At 41.5% G+C, this 27,808-nt stretch overlaps 1 protein-coding gene across 6 annotated transcripts in view; it reads right to left on the bottom strand.

Annotated features, from left to right (window-relative positions):
* LOC138268178 (oocyte zinc finger protein XlCOF6-like) overlaps positions 1-27,808 on the bottom strand; it is a 310,686-nt gene that overhangs the window by 179,663 nt on the left and 103,215 nt on the right. For all 6 annotated transcript variants that reach the window (XR_011199954.1, XM_069217601.1, XM_069217609.1 and 3 more), the window contains exons 2-3: positions 19,827-21,006; positions 18,107-18,197 (exon numbers count right to left, since the gene is read on the bottom strand). Coding sequence is in view for 5 of the 6 variants with exons in the window: in XM_069217601.1 (XP_069073702.1) it covers positions 18,107-18,197; positions 19,827-21,006 (1,271 nt within the window). In the remaining variant the exon portion in view is untranslated. The remainder of the gene's footprint in view (positions 1-18,106; positions 18,198-19,826; positions 21,007-27,808) is intronic.

Here is a 27,808-nt window from a genome sequence, read left to right as displayed (position 1 = left end):
GGGGGGGGGGGGTAAGAGGGTACACAGTTCTGTGATGAGGCACTTATCTCCGTGTTTCAGGTACAGCCATTTCTTGAACGATGTCAATGGCCTAGGCGCATGAGGTCTGAGTGAGGAGTCCATTACTCAATGCCTAATTTGTAAATAGTGTAGACGTCAGCTTCAGAGAGATTGTAGTTTTTCTTCCGTCTGTCAAAGGGGATGATGCCATTAGCATGGAAAAGACAGCCTCTGTGCTCAAAACCTGCTTCTTGCCACCGGGAGATGCCCTCTGTCTGCAGCCAGGGGGTGAAGTCCGGGTTGACAAAAATGAGGGCATGGAGGAGGGAAGTGTGGTTAAACCTATTCAAAGAGCCAATTCGTTCCACACCCTCATAGTAGCACTGGTGATGGGAGAAAAGTACAAGCCCCAAAGCCTGTGCTTACGTGGCAGCCATGGGATTTTCTATATGTGCCCACCAACTACTGCTTGATCCATGAAGAACCAATGTTTTTCTGAAGAAGCTCTACCCCATTCCACCAGAAACCTGAGCTGAGCAGCCTGGAAATATTATGTGATGTGAGGGATCCCCAGCAACTCCTCCCCAGTTGGTGAGCTGTTTTAGCATGCATTGCCTCTTCCCATCCTGTCAAAATTTGTTGATTTCGAGTTACAGTGATTGCAAGAAGTTACAGAGGGTGTCAGTGGGATGACCTGGAATGTTAACAAGATCTGAGGTAATATAGTCATCTTTATAGGTAATATAGTCATCTTTATTGTCGCTACTCTGCCCAGCCAAGAGAGACTGAGGCAGCGCCATCCTGCGAGTGCAGCCGGCACTTGGGGAGGATCTTGTAGTAGTTGAGCTTGCCAGTCTGGGAGACACAGAAGGTGATGTGGACTCACTGGTAGGGGAAGTGTGAGTCTGTCTACTCAATGGGGTATTAAGTGCAGAGCTGTGTTTTGCCTTGTTGAGGCACTGAGAGGTTAAGAATCTGACATTTTGAAGACTGACTTTTAACCCTGAGATTGCAGTGAAGTAGCGTAACCAAACAATCAAGGCGCGCAAAGAGGACTCTGGATTAGTAAGTGCCAGTATCACATCATCAGCACTGAGGCTTATGGTGTGCGTCACACCCCAGAACAGGACCACTGAAACGTTATGGTCTGCCCTGACACTTTGCACACAAGATTTCATATAGAAAGCAAACAAGAGTGGGGACTGTGGGCACCCCTGAGGGGTTTCTCTTCACATGAGAAAAAAAAACAAAGGAAACCCCATTTACTCTCAACCTAGCCAGTGGGCAGATGTAGACGCTGTGGATCCTGTGGTAAAAGTTGTCTCTAAAGCTGAAGTGTTCCAGGGTAACAAATAAATAAGGCCAGTGAACCCTTATCAAACGCTTTTTTAGCATCTACTGTTAGAAGGAGTTCCTCCTTCTTGGGTTAATGGACTTTGTCAATGATATGCAATATGCGTTTAGTATTGTCTTCGCATTGTCTGAGTGGAAAGAAGCCTGCTTGATCAGGCTTGACTAGGCCGGCAAATATGAGTTAAGTCTGGTTGTTTGGTACTCATAAAGAGTTTAGCATCAATATTAAGGAGGGAGATAGGCCTGTAAGAACTACAGTGACTTGTCTGTCACGGGCTTGGTCAGGATGGTAACGGAAGCTCCAAGCATAGACTTAGTCAGACTCCCTGTGCCAGCGAAAGTGTTGAATAGCCTATTGAGTACAGGGGACAGAGTGTAGTAGTGCGTTTTGTAAAATTATGGATAAAGGACATCCAGGTGTGGCGATTTCAACTGTTTCAACCTGGCTATTGCAGAGACCACCTCTTTGGGTCTGGTTGGCTGCTCCAGTTTCTGTGCCATGGTGAGCCTTGTTATTAGAGCTATATTAAGGTAAGTAGGGCTAGTGGCCTCATTCAATTCCTGATCTGAGTAGAGAGTTTGGCAGAAGTCCCGGAAGACGCCCCTATTTGTTTGTCCCCAGTGACCTCCTCCACCTCTTCTTTCCTGATCTTGCCTATGCTGTTCTGCTGTATCCTGGAGTGTAAATGGTGTCCTAGAAGCAGTCGACATTTATTACCTCCAATGTAAAATTTGTGTTTAAGATGCATCAGGCCATATTCTGCCCTGTTGAGGTCCACGTGTTTGAGCAGTGAACATGCCTTGCCCAGCTCACGCCACACCTTAGGGGCACCTGCGAATTTATGCTTAGTCTCTAATTCCTTTACTGCCTGTTTTAATTGTATTTGCTTTTCCTTTCTCAGTCAGTTTTTTTGGGCTGACAGGTCAATTAAGTTCTCTTGTGGTTGGACAGAGATGTGGGGTCGATGCTCACCTCCAGGATCAGGGTATGACTAGTAGGAGTACCCAAGAAATAAGTTATGCGTGATAGGTCTTGTGTGATGAGAAGTAAAATCGGTAATCACTGACACAGGGGTGGGCCTGCCTCCACCTGGCCGCAATCTTGCAGCCACCTCAGACCTTTTTGCTGAGAAAGCACCAGTCTGTATCACTGGCCTGAGTTGTCTAATTTGTTGTTCATCACTAGGTTGAGGTCTCCACCTACCAATACTGCTGCGTCTGCAGACTGCAAAGTGTCCGACAGGGTCTCCCCAATGGTTTGTTCCTGTTGCTAGGCAAGAGCATATATAGGGGGTTATTCCAACTTTGGAGGAGGTGGTAATCCGTCCCAAATGTGACGGATTTACCACCAGCCGTATTACGAGTTCCATAGGATATAATGGACTCGTAATACGGCTGGTGGTATATCCGTCACTTTACCGTCACTTTTGGGACGGATTACCACTTCCTCCAAAGTTGGAATAACCCCCATAGTGGCCAGAGTGAACATGAGAGACCCTACCTGTATGCGGAACACAAGTAGGCAATTTTTGATTTCAGCTCATTTCCCCAGGACCTCCCTTCCAAAACCCAAAGAAAGGGAATGAACACAACAGCCCCCGTCCCTCCCTCCCTCCCCCCTGCTTTTCATCCATCCCTGAGGAGCAAACCTGTCAGGGAAAACCATCAGGACTTCATCCTCAATTCATTTTTTGAAGTTAGATGTGTCACCTGGAGCAGGCATTTGTCACTTCCGCTGAGCTCCAGAAGAGGCAATATCGTAACCTGTTTAGTCAGGTGATTTAGGCCTCTGACATTGAGGCTAAGTACCTTGAGATCTATCTCCGATAAGCAAGGGGGGTGATAATACGATGGACTATGGGATGACCGTCGCATGGGGGGAAGTTTTGTTTATTAGGGTGATCCTGGTTTCAGGAGTGTCAAACACAAACATTCCCCAACAAAAACCCAAACAAATTTTACCGTAGTGAAGTCTATAATATACGGAAGACGAAAAGTTGAGTTTGCGAGCGAAGCTTGGTCGGGAAAGTGGAAACCACATTTCTGTGGTGAAGGAAGTCCAATCTTCATCACCCCCATTCCGGTGCGAATCAGTGAGGAGGGGGACTATCTGCTGCTTGGTAGGGTGTCTGAGATTGCCTCAGGAGGGGTTTCAAGGCTGGTCTGGGCTACATCCTGTATCCTGAGAGAGTCTGTCCAAGAGCCTCCTGCATTCCTTTGCGATCTCACCTGAGTCCAGACGTGAGCGATTGCTTGTTTTTGAAGGCCTGCGCCAGTATGAGCCACGTGAAGGGGACGCCTTCAGTGACCCCGCTGGCTAGTGTTGGCCTTCCTTAGGCTGTAGGCCCAGTACTTGGCAGGCCTCCTTTAGTGTTTTAAGTTGATGAAGCTGGCTCTCCCAAAGGAAGACGATCCTTAACGGATGTCCCCAGCCATAAGTGACCTCGTTGTTGTGTTAGGCTTAAAGTCTCTACATCGCTACACCTAGAGAGCCAATGTTATGCCATTGTTGTGCTGTCCTTGCGACAGATTGTTTTTTGCCATCTGTAGGTCCACCTTGAAGGAGTCGAAGGGAGACTCCAGGAAGGCCATGTATTTGGGGCTACATCTTGACCCCTGTCCACCGCAGCTGGGAAACAGTAGGGTGTGGGATGCCCTTTAGAAGAGGTATTAGAGGAGCGAGTAAGCATGTTGCGTAAGCGGTGGTCTGTCTTGCCTTAGGAAGTGGCCATCTGGATATTAGAGGGTACTCTTCCACCCACTAGATACACTGGCCGTACTCCAGGGAGATTCCAGCCAGATTGAACTCTTAGGTGTTTGTGGGAGGACAGCAACTCCTAAAAGTTTCATGCAGCTTCCAGGAGACTGTGTTCAGTTGTTGCCCCTGGAGACAGGAGGCTCCCCAAACCAGTTCTTATAGGCTGGCCTCAGGCTATTGGTGAATGTTCTGGGTGGGACTGGCGTAGCACAAAGTTGGTTAACGGTTGAGGAGCCTCCTCATTCCCCTGTCATATATCAGTAGGAGGCATCGCTGCCCCTCGCAGTGGCTGGGAACGGGAGGGGGGGTTACAGCAGATGTGCAGATTGCCTCTCTCTGTTGAGTGTGGCATGTACCCACCACCAGGCCACCTATCATCTGCAGGGGCCCCCACAGGCCCTGCTCAGCAGTTCCCCCATTGCTACTGGAAGGAAATGAGAGAAGGGAGAACACTATTTCTGGTGATGGGGGCACCCCTAGTGTCCCATCCAATTGCAGTTTACTTGGGAATCCCTCAATAATGGGCGGCCGCACCTTGGCCCAGAGCATCCTTGATCAGCAACGTCGCCAGGCCACCAGCTTCTTCAACAGGCCCCTGATCATCTATAGCTCGGTCTCAGGGCCCAAGGGGACAAGTGGTGGGACTCCTGCCTGCATACAGTGCAGCGTTGCTCCACCTGTTCACAGGCAGCATGTAGAGGTGAGCCCCAGAGAGGGGTGCCAGCTCACCCAGCTTCAGGGCGGGCTCGCAGCACTCACTCGAAGCAGAGGTCCGCGTTGACCCATGGTGTGCTGTATAGCCGCAGTGTGATGGGCAGATCACAGCTAAAGTCACAGAGTGTAGAATGCGGGGAGTGCAGCCAAACTCTGGATGTCCTACACAATCGCCATCTTGACAACGCACCCCTGGTTATCATCTGAACCTGTGGACTAATGCAGCAATGAATGAAAAACTAATCTTTATCCAACAATAACTTAGAATTTCACACAGAAACCATGCAGTATCCTTCTGCCCCCAGAAGCTACATGAAAAGAACTGATCCCATTGTTTGCAAGTTATTGATAATTTACTTCAGCCAATGTTGGTTTGCTATACATGCTCAGAGACTATGACATAAAGGAGAAATATTTTGATCTTCTTTGTAGGCTTTCATAGGTGTGTGCACTATACTGTTACCAAACCGGTACCTTGACAGGCTCTCAGCAGGCTTACCCACCTTGCACAATACTGCCAACAATGGGCACCACCTACAGGAAGCCGTTTATTGTGCATCCAAGTCCATTAGAGATAAAATTGCTTGTCTGACCTTTTTCTCCCTAATTTATTTTTCAATGTTTCTCCTTCATAATACTTTATATTATGACCCTCAGGCTCTATCATGCAATTCTTAGTGTTGATCCTCCAATCAGAAATAAACCGCAGAACAGATGAGTTTGTCGACCACCTTTTACCAGTACAGGCAAGCTGTAATGGCAGTTCAGTATTTGACCTTGTTCCCTCCTATGATGTTTTTGCAGACCTTCGGAGATTATTATTAAGTATTGCATGGAGGGATATCCAACTTCACACATGCTCTTACCAACCAGGTATTTTAACCTCCTTTTGCTAATTCTCCTTTCTTCTCCATTCTTAAAATATGATTTCTCACTCTTGGGTTCCTTATATTCCTAGTCCTGATGATCAGCCCATATATTTAAGGGGTTGAAGCACTGTTGACTTTGCTATTTACAAATCCTTGAATGCATTACTGTTGTTTTTAGGGTTGTAGAGCACATACACTATGTGTGATGCACCAACAATATTGTATCACAGTGTGTATCATGTGTGACAACCGAGCACAATGCTTTTCACGTACACAAAATTGTAAATACCTTTTGTGCAATTTCTGATTCCAATTCTTCATTATTTTACAATAAATGCTTAAATAATATTTTTGGGTCTTTGAATCAAATAAGGACTCTTGTTCCTCTCTAATACTTAATAATCCCAGGTCCCTTTTAACTCAGAGTATACCCTTGTTTTAAAATGGCATGCATTTTAGGTACCAGCATCTTGTATTCTGGCACTTGCAGTTTTTCCAAATTATAAAAGCAACAATGCAAATACCATATGCAAGGTGATGTGAGTCTAGAAGCTAGGGTTCACTGGACATCTCACATCTGCCCGGTTATCCAGACAGGTGAGAACTAAGCATGCAATACCCTATACCACTACAGGCATGTCCGAAAGCAATCCCTTCTGTAATTCTACACATGCCAGGGTGGCACATCCATCTCGTTAGGTCACAGTGCAATCCATGTAACCAATCCAAGGAGCACATACTGGAATTATGGTATACTCCATAATCCTGAGGTATTTGAGACTGGTTATAATTAAATTGTAGAGGTTATTCCTGAAAGGCCAAAGCGAGTCAAAATTTGGTGCTTCCTGGCAGGGTGCACTATAATATTTCAGGTCAATCCTGATAGGCCTAACCCTGTTGTGGTATGACCTACACCATTCCTACTAGAGGGCCAATGGTGTGATAAATGTGTTTACTTAGTGACGTTAGCTTCAAAAGGTTTCACTAATCCTAATGAGGATTCATGTACTGCTTGAGACCGCTTCTCTGGGTACATGATCATGAAAGTGAGTAAGAGAGTTTTCAAATGAGTGACTGGGCAAAGCAATGAGTGACAGATAATATGTGATGATCAAGGTCTGGTGCAGCTTCCCAGGCACACATCTGGGAATCTTTGTGATTATGAAAAACTCTTGAATAGGCCACAGAGTGAGTATATGACATATCAGGATGGAGAACATCGGTACAGATATACATGGAAATATGTACACAGTGGGCCCTCTACAACTGTACTCAACAGTTAAGAAAGATGCCTCGTATAGTCAATATAGAATGGGCATTTGGATGAGAAAGACTTAAACTTGTCAAAGGTATCCTTTCTAGGTCTCTGGTAGACAGCGCATGCACTGCCTTTCCAGGATATGTTGTAAACAAACTGTCTGCTTTAGCCTGCCCATAGGTTTCCCATTTGTCTGCTCCAATGTTGCTCTCATATCAGTTGTTCCTGTTTGTCCATGGCATGCCTCTTGTTGGGTTTGTCCCTCCCCCAGAGCATTGACCAAGTACTTGTGTCCTTCCATCCAGTGCTCCAGTTTTGGGAGCTACTTTTTTCTTTGTCTTGGAGCACTTCATGCAAGTACCTATGTTTTCACAAGCTCAGTCCCCCCCCACCCATTCCCTCCCCTTTTACTTCTTAACCTCTGCAGGTGCAGTAATGTGATCTTTTAGCCAGCTGAGGCACCTCCCTCTTCCCGACATAGACTCCGATAGAAAAGAGGAAAGGAAACTTCCTAATAATCTAAGAGGCTGTCCCCAGAGAACAGAAGGAACCCTGGGCCCCTCCCTTTACATCAGTCGCAGGCGGTGCGGGCATTGCTCAGGTTGGGTGTGTTTGTGCATGTGGATCACTTTCTCAGTGTGAAACATGCATTGTATTTTCCTCTTCTCTGGGAAAACTTTGAACGTCAGTTCCGATGAGTCAGCATCTTTGGATCAAAAATATTTACAACACCTCCCCGTACCACCCATACCCCAATGCTGACGGTGTCCGCATCATCCTAAAATGGAAATAATTTCATCAGCTCTCAGTGTAAAAAAGTGTTGAAATGCACAAATATGTGAATTAGCCACTAATAAATTCTCTATTCTATTTTATTTTTCTTAAATTGGGAGCTATTTGCAGCAGCGTTCTGTTGAGATTCAAACTCCATGGGAGAGAACCTTTTCACAACAGAAATGGTAGAGGCAACTAACAGAATACACACAGAAAGGGTCATCGGCATGTGGGCTACAGACCTCTCAAGTTTTATAGGTCCATGAGTGCAGGGCTCGAAAAATCCACTTGACCACTGCATTGGCCAGTTTTATTTGATCAGGCTGAGCTAATTTTAATACTTATTCCTCCCTTCTGGGTAGTTGACACTGAACAGGTGTTCTGTTCAGTTGAAAAGTGGAGGGGCAAGAAAAGATGCCTTTAAATCTTGTTCTTATGTCACATTTGCTGTTTGTTCAGAGACAGAGGTAAAAAGTCAGTTTTTCTCACAATTAATTTTCCTTCTGACTGCAGAGTTCCAGGACTTTGTAAGGTGAACTGTATGACCTGCTGCTTAGAATGTAAAATAAAATTATATAGTGTGTCAGGTTTTTCCTAACACACAACATTTAAATGACTAAGTCAACTGAGCAAACATTTCACAATATATTTCAGTAGTTGTGAAAGCCCTTTTTTATACTTCTGTGTGATGAAAAAATATTTTAATAGGATGAAAACAAATCAGAATACTTTATATGTTGATGTGCAAAGGATATGTTTTCTGAAACCAAATTTTCACAGATTGTTAACACACTGTACAGTTTTATCAGCAAAGCTGCAAGTTACTGGAGAGTTTTTTGGACATTTCTTGGAAAGTTACTGCGTGTAGATGACAATATGTTACCAGATCATGGTTTAGTAATATATTTATTAAAATTGAGTGTTTAAATAAACTGAGAAAAACTCCTGCCCTGATGGCAATGTTGTTAGTAAACTAAAAGAAGTCCTAGGTTATGTGGGCTAGACCTCATGGGTATGTTGGCTAGATTCTTGTGATGCATGCAGCAAACATTAGTCTACTTAATCAAACAAAAGAGGTTTTTTATACAGCAGAAATGCTGATCTCACATATTTGAAGATACAATCATACGTGAGAATTAAGAAAAAGGTGACTCTAAACTATTTGCCTAGGATCACAAAACTTGAGACCCGTTTACGGGTCAAGTACATTACATTTAGGTTGAGTAGATTATTTAAGTTACTCGACCTGCAGGTCAAGTAAAATTTTTATGATTTTTCGAGCCCTGTAGTGAGTACTTCATTGAGTGGGTTTTTCTTTCTTTTTTTGTTGTTTTTGTTTTGCATTCTGGGATTTGAAGTCCCGATTTTATCCTGGGGAAAAAAACCGGACTACAAGTCATAGAATGCAAAGCAAAAACCAGACCTGAATGAGTTACTCACGCCAGTTCCTAGGAAAACTGACATAGCTGGTGTACTCACATCCATCATCAACTTCAAATGCAACAAACACCATGCTACACACCAGCTAAAACAACATGAAAGGTATTTTCGCATCCAACACATTTAATTAGCACCCTGCAGGTGCAATTGAGATATGGGTTTCTCCAGTGAACGCTTCAAGTCATGAGGCCCAAACAGCTTCGGCTATAAATTCCACATTGGCAACGCCAGTAGCTCAGGCATTGTTGAGACAGATTGGTTTTGCAACTGTTTTTTTTTTTTTGCTCACACATGTGGCAGAGAAGACAGAGGTGGCTACTCTGCAATGCTTCTCCCGAAAACATCAGACCACCATGGACTTTAGTTAGTTAGAGAGTTGTACGTTCCACCCACGTGAGCGATATTGGCATCGCCCAGATTTTCCAGGAAGGAAACCTGAGAATTTATTGTTTGCATCTTGCTACTACAATTAAATGTTGGCACTGCAAATCCATTTAAACCTCTCTAGGTGACGCAAAGTCACGCACAATCACTCATGCTTCTTTTGTATTTGTACAGTCGAAATGTTAGCAATTATGAGTAGACAAGGGAAAAAAATCTTATATATACAACTGAGGGGCCGAGGCGATTGCTGCCGCACCTTTACATTCAATTACATCAATGGCTAGTGAATGTTGATAGTGCACGAGTCTTGAGGGCCAACCCCTTAATCCTCAGTCACCAGGACTTCAGGTACAACAATTATCAGCTAGACTCAGCACATGTTTGTGTCCACTTTTAACAAGAGAAGAAATTTCCTTGTGTAACTCATATCCTCATAATGTACCATGTGTCAAAATTATTCCATCAGTCAGGTCTTCTTAAAAAGATTTGTCCTATAAAGAGTCACTGTATATCAGGTTCTTCAAATATTTCTGAATTCTAAATTGCAGATTTAAATGATATACACACTATTGCTACTATATACAACACAGGAGAAGTGGGAGTTCTAATTCATGTAGCAAGTGACCTTAATATACAAGAGAATCTAAGAGCACAAAGTTGTTTCAAATGACCATCTAAATTTATGCCACCAAGTACACAAGACAGTGTAATTGATGAATTTAATCGTAGAGTGACCAAAGATCTATATAGAATTGAAGATCTGCACTGCGGGAATAGGAAGTGTTTGCATAACTTCAATCTAACAATAAGGAAAAAAGGGTATTCTAACCAACTTGAAAAATGATAAGAATTTGGTCATACGTGAAACTGACAAAGGTGGCAACATTGTACTTATGAATAAGGTTGATTATCTGAAAGAAATTGAAAGGCAATTGTCTGATAGTAATTGTTATGAGGAATTAGATAACAATCCAACTGCAGAGACACAACAACAGATTAATACCAAACTTTTGGATTGGCATGAATCTTGTTTACTCACTGATGAAGAGTACAAATACTTGAGGGTATGTCATCCAAAATTTACATGCATATACATCCTTCTCAAAATTCATAAATCTGATATATTTCCACCAGGAAGACCCATTATTTCAAGTAACGGATCCCCCACTGAACATATGGCAGAATATGTAGATAGCTTCCTACAATCTCTTGTCAAGAATTTACCATCCAATTAGAGGGATAGTAAGGATTTACTTAACAAACTAGAGGATTTCTCTTGGGATAATACTAATCTTATCTTTTTAACAATGGATGTGGAAAGTCTGCATACATGTATACAGACTGATTGTGGTCTTGAAGCATTAAAGTTTTTTCTGTATAAACGCAATGCAAGTTTTTTCTAACACACGCACATGTGATTAGATATGGCTAAGATGATCTTGACCAAGAATGCTTTTCTGTATAATAAAACATGGTTTCTACAGAAACAAGGGACTGCGATGGGCTCCAGGTTTGCTATGTCTTATGCGAACCTATTCATGGGCTTGTGTGAGGTGGAGCATGCCTGGGGCCTTCTAGCATATCAATGGTAAATAACATCATTTTTTATGGCATTTACATTGATGATGTTTTCATTATATGGAATGGCGGTTTAACTGATCTTTTGGCTTATAATGCTTTTTTTAAATAAGAATAGATTTAATGTGAAATTGACTTTAAAATTCGACAGACATAAAATTGATTTTTTGGATTTGCAGCTTTACATATATAATAATGTCATCCATAGCGATGTTTAAAAAAAAAAAACACAGCCTGTAATAGTGTACTGCATGCTACAAGTGCTCATCCTAAAAAGACCATTGAATCGATACTATATGGTGAAATGGGGAGAGCCAGACATAACTGCAGTCAACAAGAACACTTTGAAAAGAGACTACTGGCAATACAACTCGAATTTCAAAATAGAGGATATGATGAGGGTGTTCTTAGAAGGTCAAAAACAAAAATCAAGGAAGTAGATAGAAAATTTACAATGAAAGAAGATCACACAAAAAGAGAAGAAAAAAAAATAGGGAGATCAAGAGGAAACAAGAGATATGTTTTGTCACCAAATACAACCTATACAGCAATTATATTTCAATGCATTAAAGAAAAATTGGCATATACTAAATTCATCAACATTAACGGAAGGAATTTTATCTAAGAAGCCCAAAATAGTCTATCGTAGGGGCAATACATTAAAAAGTATATTATGTCCCAGTTATGTAAAAGGTAATCAGAGTAAATCAGAAGTTGAAACATGATTGCCTGCGAAACCGGAGGGTTTTTATACATGTGGAGGATGCTCCATATGCAAAATAGGAGTTAATAAAATACAAAAGTTCAAATATAATATTCAGATTGAATACACCATCAATTCTTTTATCAACTGTAATACCACATGTGATATATGTACTAGGATGTTCATGCAGAAAACTGTATATAGGTAGTAGTATTACGAGTTTAAAAACAAGGATGATGGAACATGTGAGAGCCATAAATAATGGTGATGTGAGATGTCCTGTGGCCACTCATATAAAACTGTTCCATCCTGCTAACACCCAAATATGGTTTCATGGTCTGGAACACGTGCCCCAATGTGAAAGGGGAGATAATACTCTTAGACAAGCTGAGGCAAGATGGATATGTCGTATACGAACAGCACATGAAGGACTGAATTTTAAATAATGAATTTCACTATTTTGTGGGAATCTGATTCATAGGTGCTATATTTAGGATAAAGCAAGAGTTATCTCTTTCAATGGTAGAGCCTAATACATTATTAGTAATACACATCAATGGAGATATAGAATGCATCTAATGTGGGATGTCTTATAGAGTTTTAAGATGGTTATCATGTTAATAGAACAATCTACATAATTAGAGATAATTGATAACAATATATCACAAACAGAAGTCATGCAGGATTAAAGGAATGGGAACACAGATCATGCTTTTGTTTCCTGGAATTGAAAAGAGTTTTGGATTTGTTGTTAGACTCAGAGAGCTAATAAAATGGCAAACTGATAAGATTGATAATAATATGGTATCAAAAAAGCTTAAAAAAAGCAATACGTGTTGGAAGAATATGTTATTAAATGTTTGATATGCTCATGTATTGGTCTTTAATGAACAACATGGCTGAGTATATGAATTGGATTTACATAAAATATTGAGTAAAGAATAAGGGCTGATGGAATGTGAGAACAATTGAAACTGTTGAACAAATAGAAATCAGGCTAATTTGAGAGTTTGACTATCACTCGATTTAATAAACAACGGGAATAATTCAAAATGGCCGCCACTGGTGGATGTATTGAAATTAAGTTTGAGGGAAACCATTCAGGTAGAATTAAGTAACTAAGGATACAGAAGTGGTATGAGTAAAAATGGTAAGATTTGATTTAAAACCTTTGAATGCATTAAAAAATGAATTTTGTTTCTGTATACGATTGAGGAACACACCCGATTTAAACATATAATGTGAACATTACAAAATGTCCGCTACAAGTGCACGCATTAAAATAAGGCTTGAGGTAATTCAATTAGTTTACTATTAACTAAGATTTCTAAAGTGGAATGAGCAAACCTGATAAGATTTGATTCTAAATTGTTTAATACATCACAAAATAAAAATAAAAAATAAAGAAACCAATAAGAAATCAGGTTAATTTCACAGATGTGACTACACTTAGTGAAGATTAGGTTTAATCTTCAAATCGCCATTGGAATTCGATAAACAAGCCGAGTTTTTGTATATTATTGAAGAACACATCTGATTCAATAAACAAAGTGAACACTTCAAAATGGCCGCCACGGTATATCCATGGAAATGAGGCTTGCGGGAAACCACCCAGGTATTAACAATCAATGAAGATTCTAAAAGTAGCATGAGCAAACGCGTTAAGATCTGCTTGTATTTCGCCGAACGGAATCATGTTAAGAAGAATATCATATTTTAATTGTAAGGTAGGAGCTGGTTTAGGTTAAACTACAATCCTGTAAAATTAGTCGATTGCATTCAGGCTTGTATTTTTGACACGTATGAAAGAAGATATTTAAAATGTCATTTGGTGTAGGTTAATACAATCAAATGCGTACGGATTTTGATAAGTTGAATAAGTACTTTACATACTTTTATGGTATCGCTATGAAATACAATGCGGTAATTCACTTTAATATGGCTGCCGCGTTTTAAATACAAATAAATATATTGGTAACAACATATTTTGTAATATACCACCGACCGCGGTTATTAATGATTCACATATAGCCGATATTTTAAAACTGCTGTAGATATGTGCAGTCGTTTGAAATTTAGTTTGCATTGCAATGACCAGTTTATGAGAGGACAGCTATTATGAACATAAGTCAGGGGAAATTCACCCGTTATATACAAATGAGCACTTACCATAAAATAAGGGCATTAATGCTTATGCCGTTTTCAATCCTAAAATTGCACTCTCAAATAGCTGTTGTCTTTACCTGTCTCTGTCTCCTGTCTCTGTCTCCAGGTTAAAATGATATAGTCAAAATATTAAATTAATATAATGCAGTAACTGTGGCATAGATATAACAAATATGCCAGGAGAAATTAAAATACACATTTATTGTTGGAAAATAGTAAAAAGGCGACATCAGAATATTGTAAACCTTATATTTACTAAGTTTGTATGTATATATAATAATTTTAATATATAACTAATTTTGGTTGTATATTTTTGTATGTTTCTAGGGCTGAAGAAGTCTGTTGGGACAAAACGCATTGGCTATGGCTAGTTTGATTAACTTTTGAATGGATATATGGACAATCACAGATGAATTAATAAAGACAAAAATATTTTTAAGACTGGACTGATGGAATAATTTTGACGCATGGTACTTTATGAGGACATGAGATACACAAGGAAATTTCTTCTCTTGTTAAAAGTGGACACAAACATGTGCTAAGTCTCGCTATTGAGGGAAAGAACTCTGTTGTCATATTTCTATGTGGCTGTCAAGTGGAGGACTTAAATCTGTACTAAGTGCCTCATTACGAGTGTGGCGGTCTGAGAATCACCAAACTCGCGGTGACGGCTGGACTACCGCACTCCAGGTGTACCGACTGCCACACTACAACCCTGGTGGGTGGACCCACCAGGGGACTGCCGTCACCGCCAGGCACATCGTTCCTCATGCTCATGCAATGTGAGCTGTACTCAGCCACGACAGCGCTGAACTCAGAGCTGCCATGCTGAGAGCAACCCAACTTTCCGTCAGCCTGTCCAAGGCGGTCACCCCGCCATGGAGAGGATGGCCGAAAGCTACTGCTGGGGGCCACATGGGGGGCCCTGCACTGCCCATGCCAATGGCCCTTCTGCCCAGCATCATTGGAATGTGCACTGTCTGCTTTGCCGACAGTCTGCATTGTGATGGTGCTGGTGTGCTAGAGTACTGGAACTGGCTTCCCTGGGGAGCTGAGGCCAATATCGTAGCACTGTTCCGGACGGTCAGCCTGGCAGGAACAGGGTAATACAATGTTCCTGCCGGTCAGCCCGGCAGGAACATTGTAATGCGCTTGAAGGGGGGACGCCACCGCCATGACCCCGCAAGTTAGGTGGTCGGCTCATTCGACTGCCAAACACCTAATGGGGCCCTATGTTCTCATGTTACTTGTATCCTCATTATTGCTGGTTGTAACATATACAATTATTTAAACAAGCACATCAAGCACGTATCGATTATCAAAGCACCAAGCACTTCACATTTGGGTATATTATTTGTTAACTCATGTAAGTACTCTTTAAACTTCATCATGACCCAATATTTGTATAGAGTATCAGGAAAAAAAACAAAATGGCTATAGGTTGGAGAAACTAAGCTGTGTAACATTGTAATTTAAAAAAATTATCGTAGTAATAGGACTATTTGTATGACGGGCATATTTCTTTCCCCATAACAGTTTAGTTTGTTATGAAAAAATCCACCTGAATCCTTGTTCTCTATCCTATTGCCTATACAGTAAGGCATTTAGGCTTCTAGGACATCTTTGGCCTGCATCAAGAAAGTGAACACAAGCTGATAAAACATGGTTTACACTAACTTTTCCACGTTTAAGAATGCTAAATGTGAATCTCCTAAATTAAAGAGTCAATAGGTCCCGACCTCTATTTAACAATAGTAGAAAAGCAGACAGAAAGAAAATAGGAACAGACTTGGTGCTGCTAGTGTCCAGTAGAACAATACATCATGGCCCTATGCCGTGACCCCTTGTGCCTTTGTTTATGTGATGGTTAATCTCAGGAAACAAATATACACCTTAACTTCTTCTCCACATTTTGCCTATAGATGTAGAAAGTATGAACAGCCTTTATTTGTTACTACTGGCGTCAGAGACTGTAAAGTTATTTTTTCTATTACAATGCCTACATTCATTATGCTCTTGGCCAGCAAATTGCATAAGAGGCGGAAAGAAGGCAATTGTTAATTTTTGTATGTACTGGACAACACCAGTATCATGGATTGATTTTTTATACAATGAGGTATAAATTGATTTTAGTGTCATTTTATGTCTGCTTTATCAATTGCTGGAATATGTTTATGTTAAATTGGCTAAACACGTCTCCCATGGAAAAAAATATTAATTAAAAAAAGGTAAGGGGGGTAGAAAATTACAGTATGTTTTTGGCCATAACACACAACATTCCGGTCAGTCTGCTTGGGGACTTGTATTTGCCTTTAGTTATAGCACATGGTTTCAGAATGGAATCAATTGCTAGAAGCATGGAAGGATGGGTGGTGCCAGCCCTGTGAATGATGTCTGGCCAGGTGAAAACATGAAACTACCAGCCAATCACAGCTCCATACTACCTGCCTTGTTCCTACACTAGCATCTATCCTCAAATTCCTGCCTTTCTTAAACCCTCTCTGCCCAACCCTTTCAATTTCCAGATTCCACTCTCATTCCTCAGTTCCTATTGGGTTTGCAGTCCTTACTCTCCCAACAACCAACAGCTTAGTCTCTCCAACCCTACTTCTTTCTCCGTAGCCACCTTGATTTTTTTTTTACCCCAGCCTTGCAGTTCTCTTATTTTCTCCAGCCTGCTAAACCAGTACTTTTGGTACTATACAGAATGATGAGGCAGCAATCAACAAATGAATTCAGTTTGGGGTGTCCTGGCAGGGGCAAAAAATTGTGTGAACTGGGACCACATGCACAAACGGGATTGCCAACGCTGGGCTGATCAACTAAAAGCACTGCTCTATAGTCACATAACTAAATTAGAATTACACACTAATGTGACAAACACTAGACAATTAAAGTTAGTTCAAAGGGTGGGTAACAAGGAGAGAGCTATTCCAGTAGCAAACTCAACACTCCTTACCTGTTAGTGATGCACCAAACATACAGAACAGGCAAGATCCACAGTGGTTCCATTTCAGGTATGACAAGCTCGGATTCAGAAGCCATCACCTATTGCTGTACCTCACAGCACTTTAAACTCTAGCATTTATAGTTTCATTGTCAAGAGTATAAATACTAGAATGCAAAGAATCAAAAGCTGAGGTTTGCTAAACTAGCGTACACTCGACAAGGGAACCACCATAGACCTTCCCACAGTACAATGCTACGAGCCTCCAACATCAACCCATGCAGACCACTCTGAGGCCTCCCCCACAGTGCAACCCAGTGTACATCCTTGAATGAAAAACAACCCAGCTGCTCCAGACTATGCCTACAGAAAACAGAGACAAGTGTATCACGCGTTTTGTATTTAATAACAGTGATAATTACGGTGTCACATCAGTAAAGCCTTATCAATATATAAGGAAGAATTTGTATCTTTAGTGCAAGTAAAAGGTAAGCTACAGTAAGTATGAGAAATGATGTACTGAAATGTTTTACAAATTTGGGGGTTGCAAAATGTTGGCAGTTTGGGAAAGTCTGTGAATCTTAAAGAAAAAGGGGTAGCAATAACTGAGGGATTTTTGAAAGAGAAGGGTTAATAAGGGTGGCAACGGGTGGGCAATTGTATGTGGGTAGGGTCTCAATACGAACTCAAAATGGCTCATGAATTTTACAGATAATGTCATGACTTTCAACCACGGGTCTATGGTCTCCAACTGACTGAATGAGTGTACATTGTAATTAGGATATTAACTCATTTATTCCTCAAAAATACCACATATTTCATTTACTAAATTTGAGAAGTTCTAGATCACATAAAAAACAGCGATCCACAGTGAGTCGTAACATTCAGTTAATACATGTTGTAAATAAGAATACTTAAACCAAACAAAACAATGATGCAAGTTTCCTACGCAGATAATTTCCAGCATTCTCATGTGGTGCTAAACTACACCAACCTTGAACATCCAAGTCGACAGAATGTGTATGTATGCACGTATGTATATGTTCCTACAGATCTCTAGTGTGATATTTGCATTGATAGTTGACCTGTATGTATTCTGCAAATGCAGACCTGATCACTGCAGGTAGGGCTACAAGAATAAGAGTTTACAAAAGTTACCTACACTCTGAAGAATCGTTGGTCACACTCTGTACACCGATGAGGATTTATGTCATGGGTGCATAAATGCTTATAGACCTTCTTCCATTCTGCATCTGCATTGAAGAAAAAGCAGCAAGAGGAGCACATCAAATGTAAATTAAAATCATTGTTCTAGTTTGGTAAAATGGAGAAAGGTAACTTATGTAAAGTACAAAAATAACTTATAATAGTATTTAACAAGGTAGAACTACAACTGAAATACATTATTCCTATTATTACTGTAGGACACCAATAACCTTAATTGCAACTAACTGCTATAGTACAAGTGATATAGTGGTAATTGTTCCTTTGATTAAAATATGTACATACTGCTTCAAATCGTCCAAAAGCCTTTACAATAACCATCATGGGGACCTTTATATTTGTACATAAGTAAAAAAAATATATATATTTTTGATTTGTTATTTGTGTAATAGTCAGTGGTAGTTGTTTCCCCTTCATACTTCTAGCTATACTGTGATAATGGGCAGGCATGTATAACCGGAATCACATGGCACAGTGCTCACAATTTATATAATTGGATGCTAGGCAATAGACGGACCATGTTGGGGAGGAAGGGGGAGGGTTAATATGTGTTGAATTGTTTGATGTTCATTACTTGGATTCTAGCAATGTAACAATTAATAATTATGAATTGGAATGAAATGCAGATATGTAACTGTACCATCACCAAGTCAATAGTCAAGTTGGGATTACAAGTGCACAAAGCATTTCCCTTTTTAGGTTGAGGGTTGCAGCATGCAAGTGCTGCTTTTTCTACATGTTGGTATCTATGTGGGCTTTTAACAACACCCACCTCATGCCCATCAGTTTTACTCATTTGTGGGCTTGCCTTTCAAAAATCCTTTGTTACCATTGGTAAAGGCTTTACATTTATCCCTCCTTGGGGCAGTTTTGTTACCGCCTTTGCCATCGACCCTGTTACATAGATGATTGCACGTTTGCTGATACGTCTGACTAAGATCGAACTTCTTTTTCCTTTTCTGTCTCTCCTTCGCGCTCACGCTCATGGTGGCCGTGGCTCTTTGAATCGGCTTGCTTATGTCAACTGTTTTACTTTACATTTTTAATTTATGTGGCAAGAAAAGTCCAGTTAGGAATTTACAACACTAATAACTCTAACTTGAGCAAACACAAGACCTGTTGCATTGCAAATGCTTGCTTTTTAAATGTCAGTAAAATTTGTTGGGAAAAAAAGAGAACAATATGGCGGCCGACCTGAGTTATGGCATTGATAAACATGCCTGCCGAAGTGTACTTTTACTGCAGAATCCCCTAAAAAGAACTAAACAACAGGGAACTACGCAGAAACTAAAATAATACTGAATAATAAATACAAAATATTAAGGTTAGCAAAAAACAAATAAATGAGAAAACAATTAATGTTTCCATAATGGATAAATGTGGGCATTATGCAAAAACCGCAGTGATATCATTTATAGACCCAGATACCTTCTTTCTTGATGAACAATAAAAATAATCTTAATTCTGGAATTATGTTTCTGTGTTTAAAACGTTAAAAGTGAAATGGTTCTGCAAGCTTGATGCATGGAGACTTTTGGGCACCCTGGCTCAAAGAACTTGTTTGTTCCTGAAGTAAATTTAGGGAGCACCTCTTGATACAAAAGCATGCACACTTTAAAACATGTAGACAAAAGATGAAAATCACAATGCTTGCTTACCCATGAAATCACAGTGTGGACACTTAAAATGATCTTCACTGTGACAAGCAAAGTGAAGATTTCGAATCTGTTCTGATTTATAAAAAGTAGAACACTTTGAGCACTGGAAAACATTCATTTTTTCCTGGTGCCTTTTCTTGTGCAATTTCCATGCACTTCGAATCATAAATTCTTTCTTGCAAACAAGGCACTTGTATGTTTCATTTGCCAGCACATGGGTTTGTATGTGTTTCTCCATCAGACTCCAATCTGACATGCAGCAGTTGCAATGAAGACATTTAAATCCCTGGTCCCTGTTATGACATTTCATATGGGTTTTGTAAGACTCTTTGGACTTTAGTTCACAATCACAACGGTTGCACACATGCTTTCTTCGGTCAGCTCGGAGGCGTAAACGGAAATTGTCCTTCTGAGCAACACTCATAGAGCTCTGCTCAGCCCCGTCCTTTTGCCGATTGCTATTTGTCTCCCATCTTAGTTCAGGCACAGGGACTTTGGTTTCAGCTCCTAGTGTCTGAGATTTAATGATGGATGTGCGACAGAGGCCAAGAGACATGAGGTGCTCAGACTGGGCCTCCTCGTCATCTGTGCTCTTTCTGGACTCAGAGGCATCTGCTGAGCATGCATTTGGGTTCGAGGCTATCGAGCTTGGCTCGTCAAGCTGAAAATTTGAGGTTTCTTCTTCAAACAGTGTATTGACATCACAAGTGTGGGCCACCTGTGTGCTATCACTATGGTCTCCAAGACTTATATCACAGGACTCAGGACTCATGTTATTTAGAATTCTGTACATGGGCAAAAGGAAGGGCATCTTCTCCAGGTTCACTTCATTCTCTTTATTTTCTTGACCAATTTCATCCCCAATACTGTAGTTATCATTTTCTTCTTGGTCTGGGCCGATTCTAGGGCTTGCAGAAATTAAATGGATACGTTCAAGCTCATGAATATTAGACACATGGACCTTGATTTTATTCTTGATACTAGTAGTAAACTGACAAAGCTTGCACCTGTACATTTCAACCAAAAATACATCCACCAGGTTGGCGATCTGCTCTTCAAAACCTTCACTGGAAGAGGAGCAGAGCTTTGTAGTAGTGATTTCCTCAGTTATATGCAGGGTGATCGATGGAACATACTTATATTTGAGCTCTGTCATCTTCTCTTCAGTAGAATGTAGTGTCTAAAGGTAAAGAAAAAATAAAAGAAGCTAAAAGCTACTTTTAAAATACATTGTACTCCAACATTTTAATGTCCACATTAGACAACTAAAAAATGACCAGTTAAAAACACTGGCACTAAACCATGCTTCGCAAACCTATGAACAGCAGTACAAACATCTGAATATGCTTGCCTTGCACCATCAGCTTCCTAAGAGCCTTTATTAGTATTCAGTTTCATTTATGGGCAAACACACATGTACTTCAGATTATGCTGGCATCTGCATTTTCGTGTTGATAGAGATTTACTTGATTGACCATTTCAATAACCCCATCTGTTACTGCCTCCATCAGAAAGTACAAAACCACTCTGGTTTGTGGACCAGGAGACTTGAGAGCCCAGATAGAGATAAAGGTCACTAAACATATTATGTACATTCATACCTTTGCTCCGAGGGCCACAGCACGAGCTGCACTAAATATAGTGAAAGCCCATAAAAAAAATAGCCTGCATATCTTGCCACCTTACTTGGGGCATCTCTGATGAAGCTGTTGTAGTGAATGATGTATTTTTGACCACTGACTTTGTGTTGCACCACTTTGCACCTGGATTAGTTGTCCAGTGTTCGCCAGTTGCAGACTACATTTTGTATTCAGTTTAGCTGCCTATTGACTTTATTGTAGCGTTAGACATTGCTACGTTAGAGTTTCCCGTGTTTTTACACATTATAAACTGTGCTTATTTTGGTGTTCCTTCTCACCAAGGGCTTTGGTTGATAAGAATGTACTCAAATGGCAGGGAACAGATGTTTTGATTTAGAATCTTGAGTCTGTGGCCAAATCCCAATGTGTTATTTTCAAAGCAGACCTAAACTAGCCAGCATGTTTGAATATTTATTTTTTATGGGAGGAGTTTTTCCAGAAAGCCATTCTCCGGTTCTTTAAGATATAAAAAGACGGCCCTGCTCAGTATCAGTGAATTCCGAGACCTCGTCAGGATTAGAAGTCAAATGCCTGCACTTGTCCCGTGAGAGTGGAGATCTCTTTCTCGCAGTTGAACGGGGTCATCTTCTTGCGGGCATGAGAAAGATGAAGAGCTTGGCAGACCCTATGGTGATTAATTTTTACTTCCTTATTTGCTTTGCATGATATAATCATAACTACATATATTTGCTGTGTACATTGCAGTTGAGAATCGTTTTGGTATATTTTCCTTTCATTGCTGTGACTATTTTTAAATGTGCTTTCAATTTACTAAACTCGTTTTTTAGGAACCTCGTGGTGCAATAACAATAAATGTCTTCTTTGAACTGAGAAGTGCATTCCAGAGATTTTTGTCGGCTTGGTAATTAGTGAAAGCAAAGCAGCTGTCTCTGTCCATTTGTAAATGAAAAACCTTAGCCCCCCAAATAGTGCCTCCTTCTTTAGGCCATCTGGTACCGGAAAGGAATATAAATGTGTGCATTTGGTTAATCACCAAATGTAAAGGCTGGCTAGGAGCATGTATAGGCTCTAATTTTTTAAGTCACTTGAAGATTCATGGTGACAAAGATTTATTCCTTTTGAGAGATAATGTAAGGATGCACAGTTTTGGAACGCATCCTTTTAATAGACTTGTAAAAAAAATTTGCACCAGGTACTGTCTGGCTAATTGTTACTAATAAGTATTAAGAAATTATGGCCAAATAAGCCATTATCTGCTGCATAATCTGCAGATTGTAACAAAATCATTTTTGTTTCTAGATCAAACTAATCAAAAGTTACTACAAATGTGGCAACATGAGTTCCTGTGCAGTGGAGGTTCTTTTACAAAGTTCACTAGTCATCTTTCAGCAAATTAATAGTACATTTGGTTGTTAAAAGGATACAAAGTAGGTGAAATATTTGCCCAGATAGTGTCACCATGAGTAAGATGTCAAAATAATGAAGTAATAATATCACAAAATGTGCTGCATGAGGCCACATAATTTGCCTTTTTCTGGCCACATAATTTAGTTAATCCTCCCTCATTCTTTTGGTCCTCCCCTACCACATAATTTTCTTGGTCCTGCTCATTGCACTATAAATACACAAATCACTGTTCTGTGCTCTGCTAACTCAACTCTGTGACTCTCTGGTCTCACAAACTTACATCTGCAATAATCGAATTAAACAATTGAGGTTCCATAAACTAAAAGTGTGCACTTCCTACTAAATACTTTAATTTGTATTTATTTTTCATTTAAGGTACATGCATAATTTTATACGCAGTTGCATTAAGATAAAAAAACAAAATACTTATACAATATTTTGTTGTTTTAAGCCACATCTTTGACTACCCTTCCCCCGTGCTCAGAACCACAGTTGGTTACTTTTCGTACTTAGGGCCAGATGTAGCAACCAGTTTGCTATTCAGAAATGCATTTCAGAGTCGCAAATAGGAAGGGGTGTTCCCTTCCTATTTGCGAGTCGCAGTGGTATGCAACTCCATTTGCGACCGCGCACGCATGGAGTCGCAGTTACCATCCACTTGAAGTAGATGGTAACCCACTTGCAAACGGGAAGGGGTCCCCAAAAGGTTTCGGATTTTTTTTTAAGTGCAGCTCGTTTTCCTTTAAGGAAAACGGGCTACACTTGAAAAAAAAAAAAACTGCTTTATTTACAAGCAGTCACAGACATGGAGGTCTGCTGACTACAGCAGGCCTCCATATCAGTGAGTGCCCATAGTCGCTATGGGGCCGCAATTTGCGACCCACCTCATTAATATTAATGAGGTGGGTCTTTGCGACCCCATAGCGACTCGCAGAAGGTGTCTGAGACACCTTTCTACATATGGTTTTGCGACTCGGAAATTGCGAGTCGCTCGGAGTCGCAATTTCCGAGTCGCAAAACCAAGTTTTGCTACATCTGGCCCTTAGTTTCTTAGCAGCAACAGTCATTGAATCGTTATTGGGAACCTTGAGGTGCCTCTGTCTGAAAGTGTAGAGAGGGGCGTAAATGAGGGCTGCACTTCAAATGCTTCACGAAAACAGCCTGGAAATGTAAAAGATAAACAAAGTAGCGCTTCCAGACCATCTTTATTTACACATGCTTACTGAGGCATTTGCGCGGTCCTGGGAAAGCGCCCCACAATTTGAAGACCTCTGACCTAATCTAATAACACTGAGGTCTCCGGATCCATGATTACAAAAACTTTAAGTGAATTTGGGAAACACTCTGGTCTCAAGGTGAACTGGAATAAGAGTAGGTTGTTCCCACTGAATCAAACAGGGAAAGAGCATAGCTGGACCGAGCAGTGATAATATCCACTAAGTGTAGTTTTGGATGCCTGGGTATCAAAATTGGCTACAAACGAGTTCATACCTACAGCTGAAAACCTAAAACCACTATTCAAATAGGAGAAGACACACTCCACTGATCTATTCTTCCGGTCTCTATAATAGGACCTGTTGCTTTGACCAAAAAGATTCCCCTTCCCAAAATTATCTACATACTCCAAAATTACTCATTTCATCTACCTACTAACATTCCTCTCTCCTTAATCTGGCAACTAAGACATTCATATGGCAAGAAGGACACCCCAGAATGGGGTTATCAAATGTTTAAATGCAAATATGATGCTGGACTGAGCATGATGGACCCATTGTCATACTACCGGGCGTTTGGGGATAGTATGCTCTTTGCAAGCAGAGCACAAAAACGTAGTTTCCTTTTTCTCAATATACAAAGTTAGAAAGGACACACAAAACATATTTACACATTACACAAACCTATTAAACAAATAAAAAGGGAATCATAGCACATAACCAAACTGAGGAGTTAAGCCGTGCCCTTAGAAAGTAAACAAGCAGGACACAGAACTATTTACAATTTTATTATGTCCGCTTTCCTTTTTTTTAACAAGGCAACAATTTAACAAGATACAGGTGTTTATATGCAAGAATAAGTATGACACAATTACTTGTTGAAAAAAGGTCTGTAAATTGAGCTGTATATATCAAAAGTGTCAGTGCTTAATTTGTAAATAAAAACGTGCTGGTGCCCAAATCCCTCCTCTTAAACACACGGCTGCTGCACTTAAATGTGCGAGCACGGAATACTGAGGCAGCGTAATCCTGAAGCTATCCTGGGCCTCTTCAAACTTCAATTCATTTACAGCCACTCCCCGCCCCTTCAGCTAACTCTTGCAGCTTTCTGATTTCTCCTTTGTGACACCTTTTTGCTTTTTTCTTCTTCCATCTTTCCCATATGTGTCTTTTAATCGCAGTAAATGCTTGAGGCAGAAAAATAAGAGCCGGCCCTCAAAAACAAGTGCTGGTGATCTGCACGGGAAACAACAAGCACAAACTAAACACTGACAAATGGAAAAGAGCAGAATGCATGAAACGGTGCACAAGCATCCTCTCAGACCAAACTGGCTAGTAAAAAAATGATTTTAGGAGACATGGGTGTAGAAGGCTGGCCTGGCTTATAGTGGGTACCTTGTGGCACTTACACCCTGTGCCAGGTCCAGTTATCCCTTATTAGTAGATTAGTAGTATTTTAGCAGCTTAGGCTGATAGAGGTAGCTACAGCAGAGCAGCTTAGGCTGAACTAGGAGACATGCAAAGCTCCTACTATACCACTTATATCACTTACCACTATACCATAAGAAATTCAATACTCAGAGTTACTAAAAATAAAGGTACTTTATTTTAGTGACAATATGCCAAAGTATATCAGGGGATATACTCCCTTAGGAGGTAAGTAATATACACAAAATATACACACAAACCAAAATCAGGTAAGTAAACAGTTAGAAAAGTAGTGCAAACACTGTAGAACACAATAGAATGCAATAGGAGACAATAGGCCTAGGGGCAACACAAACCATATACTCCAAAAGTGGAATGAGAACCACGAATGGACCCCAGGCCTAGTGTAGGGTGTAGAGGGTCGCTGGGAGTGTAAGAAAACACTAAGGGTGTCCAAGATACCCCACCCCAAGACCCTGAAAAGTAGGAGTAAAGTTACCCTACTACCCAAGAAAGGCAGTAAAGTCGAGATAGGGGATTCTGCAAAGACAACAACTGACTGCAAAGCACTGAAGACGGATTCCTGGACCTGAGGACCTGTAAAGGAAGGGGACCAAGTCACGCAAGTGTCCAGGGGGGGGCAGGAGCCCACTAAACCCCGGATGAAGGTGCAAAAGGGCTGCCTCTGGGTGGAAGAAACCAAGGATTCTGCAACAACGGAAGGTGCCAGGAACTTCTCCTTTGGTCAGAAGATGTCCCACGGCGTGCTGGAGGATGCAGAGTTGTTCCCACGCAGAAAGACCGCAAACAAGCCTTGCTAGCTGCAAGAGTCATGGTTGAAGGTTTTGGGTGCTGCCAGGGCCTAGGAAGTGCCAGGAGGTTGCCCATTGGAGGAGGAGACAGAGGGGGCGCTCAGCAACACAGACAGCCCACGCAGAAGCAGGCAGCACCCGCAGAAGCACCTGAACAGGCGTTCAGAAAATCTGAGCACGACGGTCGACCCAGCACAACAAAAGAGGGTCCCACGAAGTCGGAGTCCAACTCAGTGAGTTGGGCAATGCAGGACGGAGTGCTGGGGACCTGGCTAGGCTGTGCAAAAAGGAAGTCTTGCAAAAGTGCACATAAGCCCTAGCAGCTGCAGTTCATGTAGTACACAGGATTACTGTCTGACGTGGGGAGGCAAGGACTTACCTCCACCAAATTTGGACAAAAGGGCCACTGGACTGTCGGGGACACTTGGATCCAGCTCCTGTGTTCCAGGGACCACGCTCGTCAAGATGAGAGGGGACCCAGAGTACCGGTGGTGCAGACGTTTGGTGCCTGCATTGTCAGGGGGAAGATTCAGTCGACCCACGGGAGATTTCTTCTTGGCTTCCAGTGCAGGGTGAAGGCAGACAGCCCTCAGAGCATGCACCACCAGGAAACAGTTGAGAAAGCCGGCAGGATGAGGCGCTACAATGTTGCTGGTAGTCTTCTTGCTACTTTGTTGCAGTTTTGCAGGCGTCCTGAAGCAGTCAGCGGTCGATCCTTGGCAGAAGTCGAAGAGGGAAGTGCAGAGGAACTCTGGTGAGCTCTTGCATTCGTTATCTGATGAGAAACCCACAGGAGAGACCCTAAATAGCCCTAAGAGGAGGATTGGCTACAGAGAAAGGTAAGCACCTATCAGGAGGGGTCTCCGACGTCACCTGCTGGCACTGGCCACTCAGAGGTGTCCATTGTGCCCTCACACCTCTGCATCCAAGTTGGCAGAGGTCTGGGACACACTGGAGGAGCTCTGGGCACCTCCCCTTGGGAGATGCTGGTCAGGGGAGAGTCACTCCTCTTTCTTTTGTCCAGTTTTGCACCAGAGGAGGTCTGGGGGGATCCCTGAACTGGTGTAGACTGGCTTATGCAAGGAGGGCACCATCTGTGCCCTTCAAAGCATTTCCAAAGGCCAGGAGAGGCTACTCCTCTCAGGCCCTTAACACCTATTTCCAAAGGGAGAGGGTGTAGCACCCTCTCTCAGAGGAAATCCTTTGTTCTGCCTTCATGGGACTGGGCTGCCCTGGAGCAGTCAGCGGTCGATCCTTGGCAGAAGTCGAAGAGGGAAGTGCAGAAGAACTCTGGTGAGCTCTTGCATTCGTTATCTGATGAGAAACCCAAAGGAGAGACCCTAAATAGCTCTCAGAGGAGGATTGGCTACAGAGAAAAGTAAGCACCTATTAGGAGGAGTCTCTGACGTCACCTGCTGGCACTGGCCACTCAGAGGTGTCCATTGTGCCCTCACACCTCTGCATCCAAGATGGCAGAGGTCTGGGACACACTGGAGGAGCTCTGGGCACCTCCCTTTGGA

This window comes from Pleurodeles waltl, chromosome 2_1 (genome assembly GCF_031143425.1).
Source record: "Pleurodeles waltl isolate 20211129_DDA chromosome 2_1, aPleWal1.hap1.20221129, whole genome shotgun sequence".
Lineage (NCBI taxonomy): Eukaryota > Metazoa > Chordata > Amphibia > Caudata > Salamandridae > Pleurodeles > Pleurodeles waltl.
Note: the sequence above shows the minus strand (reverse complement) of the source record. Positions and strands in the feature narration are given on the sequence as shown.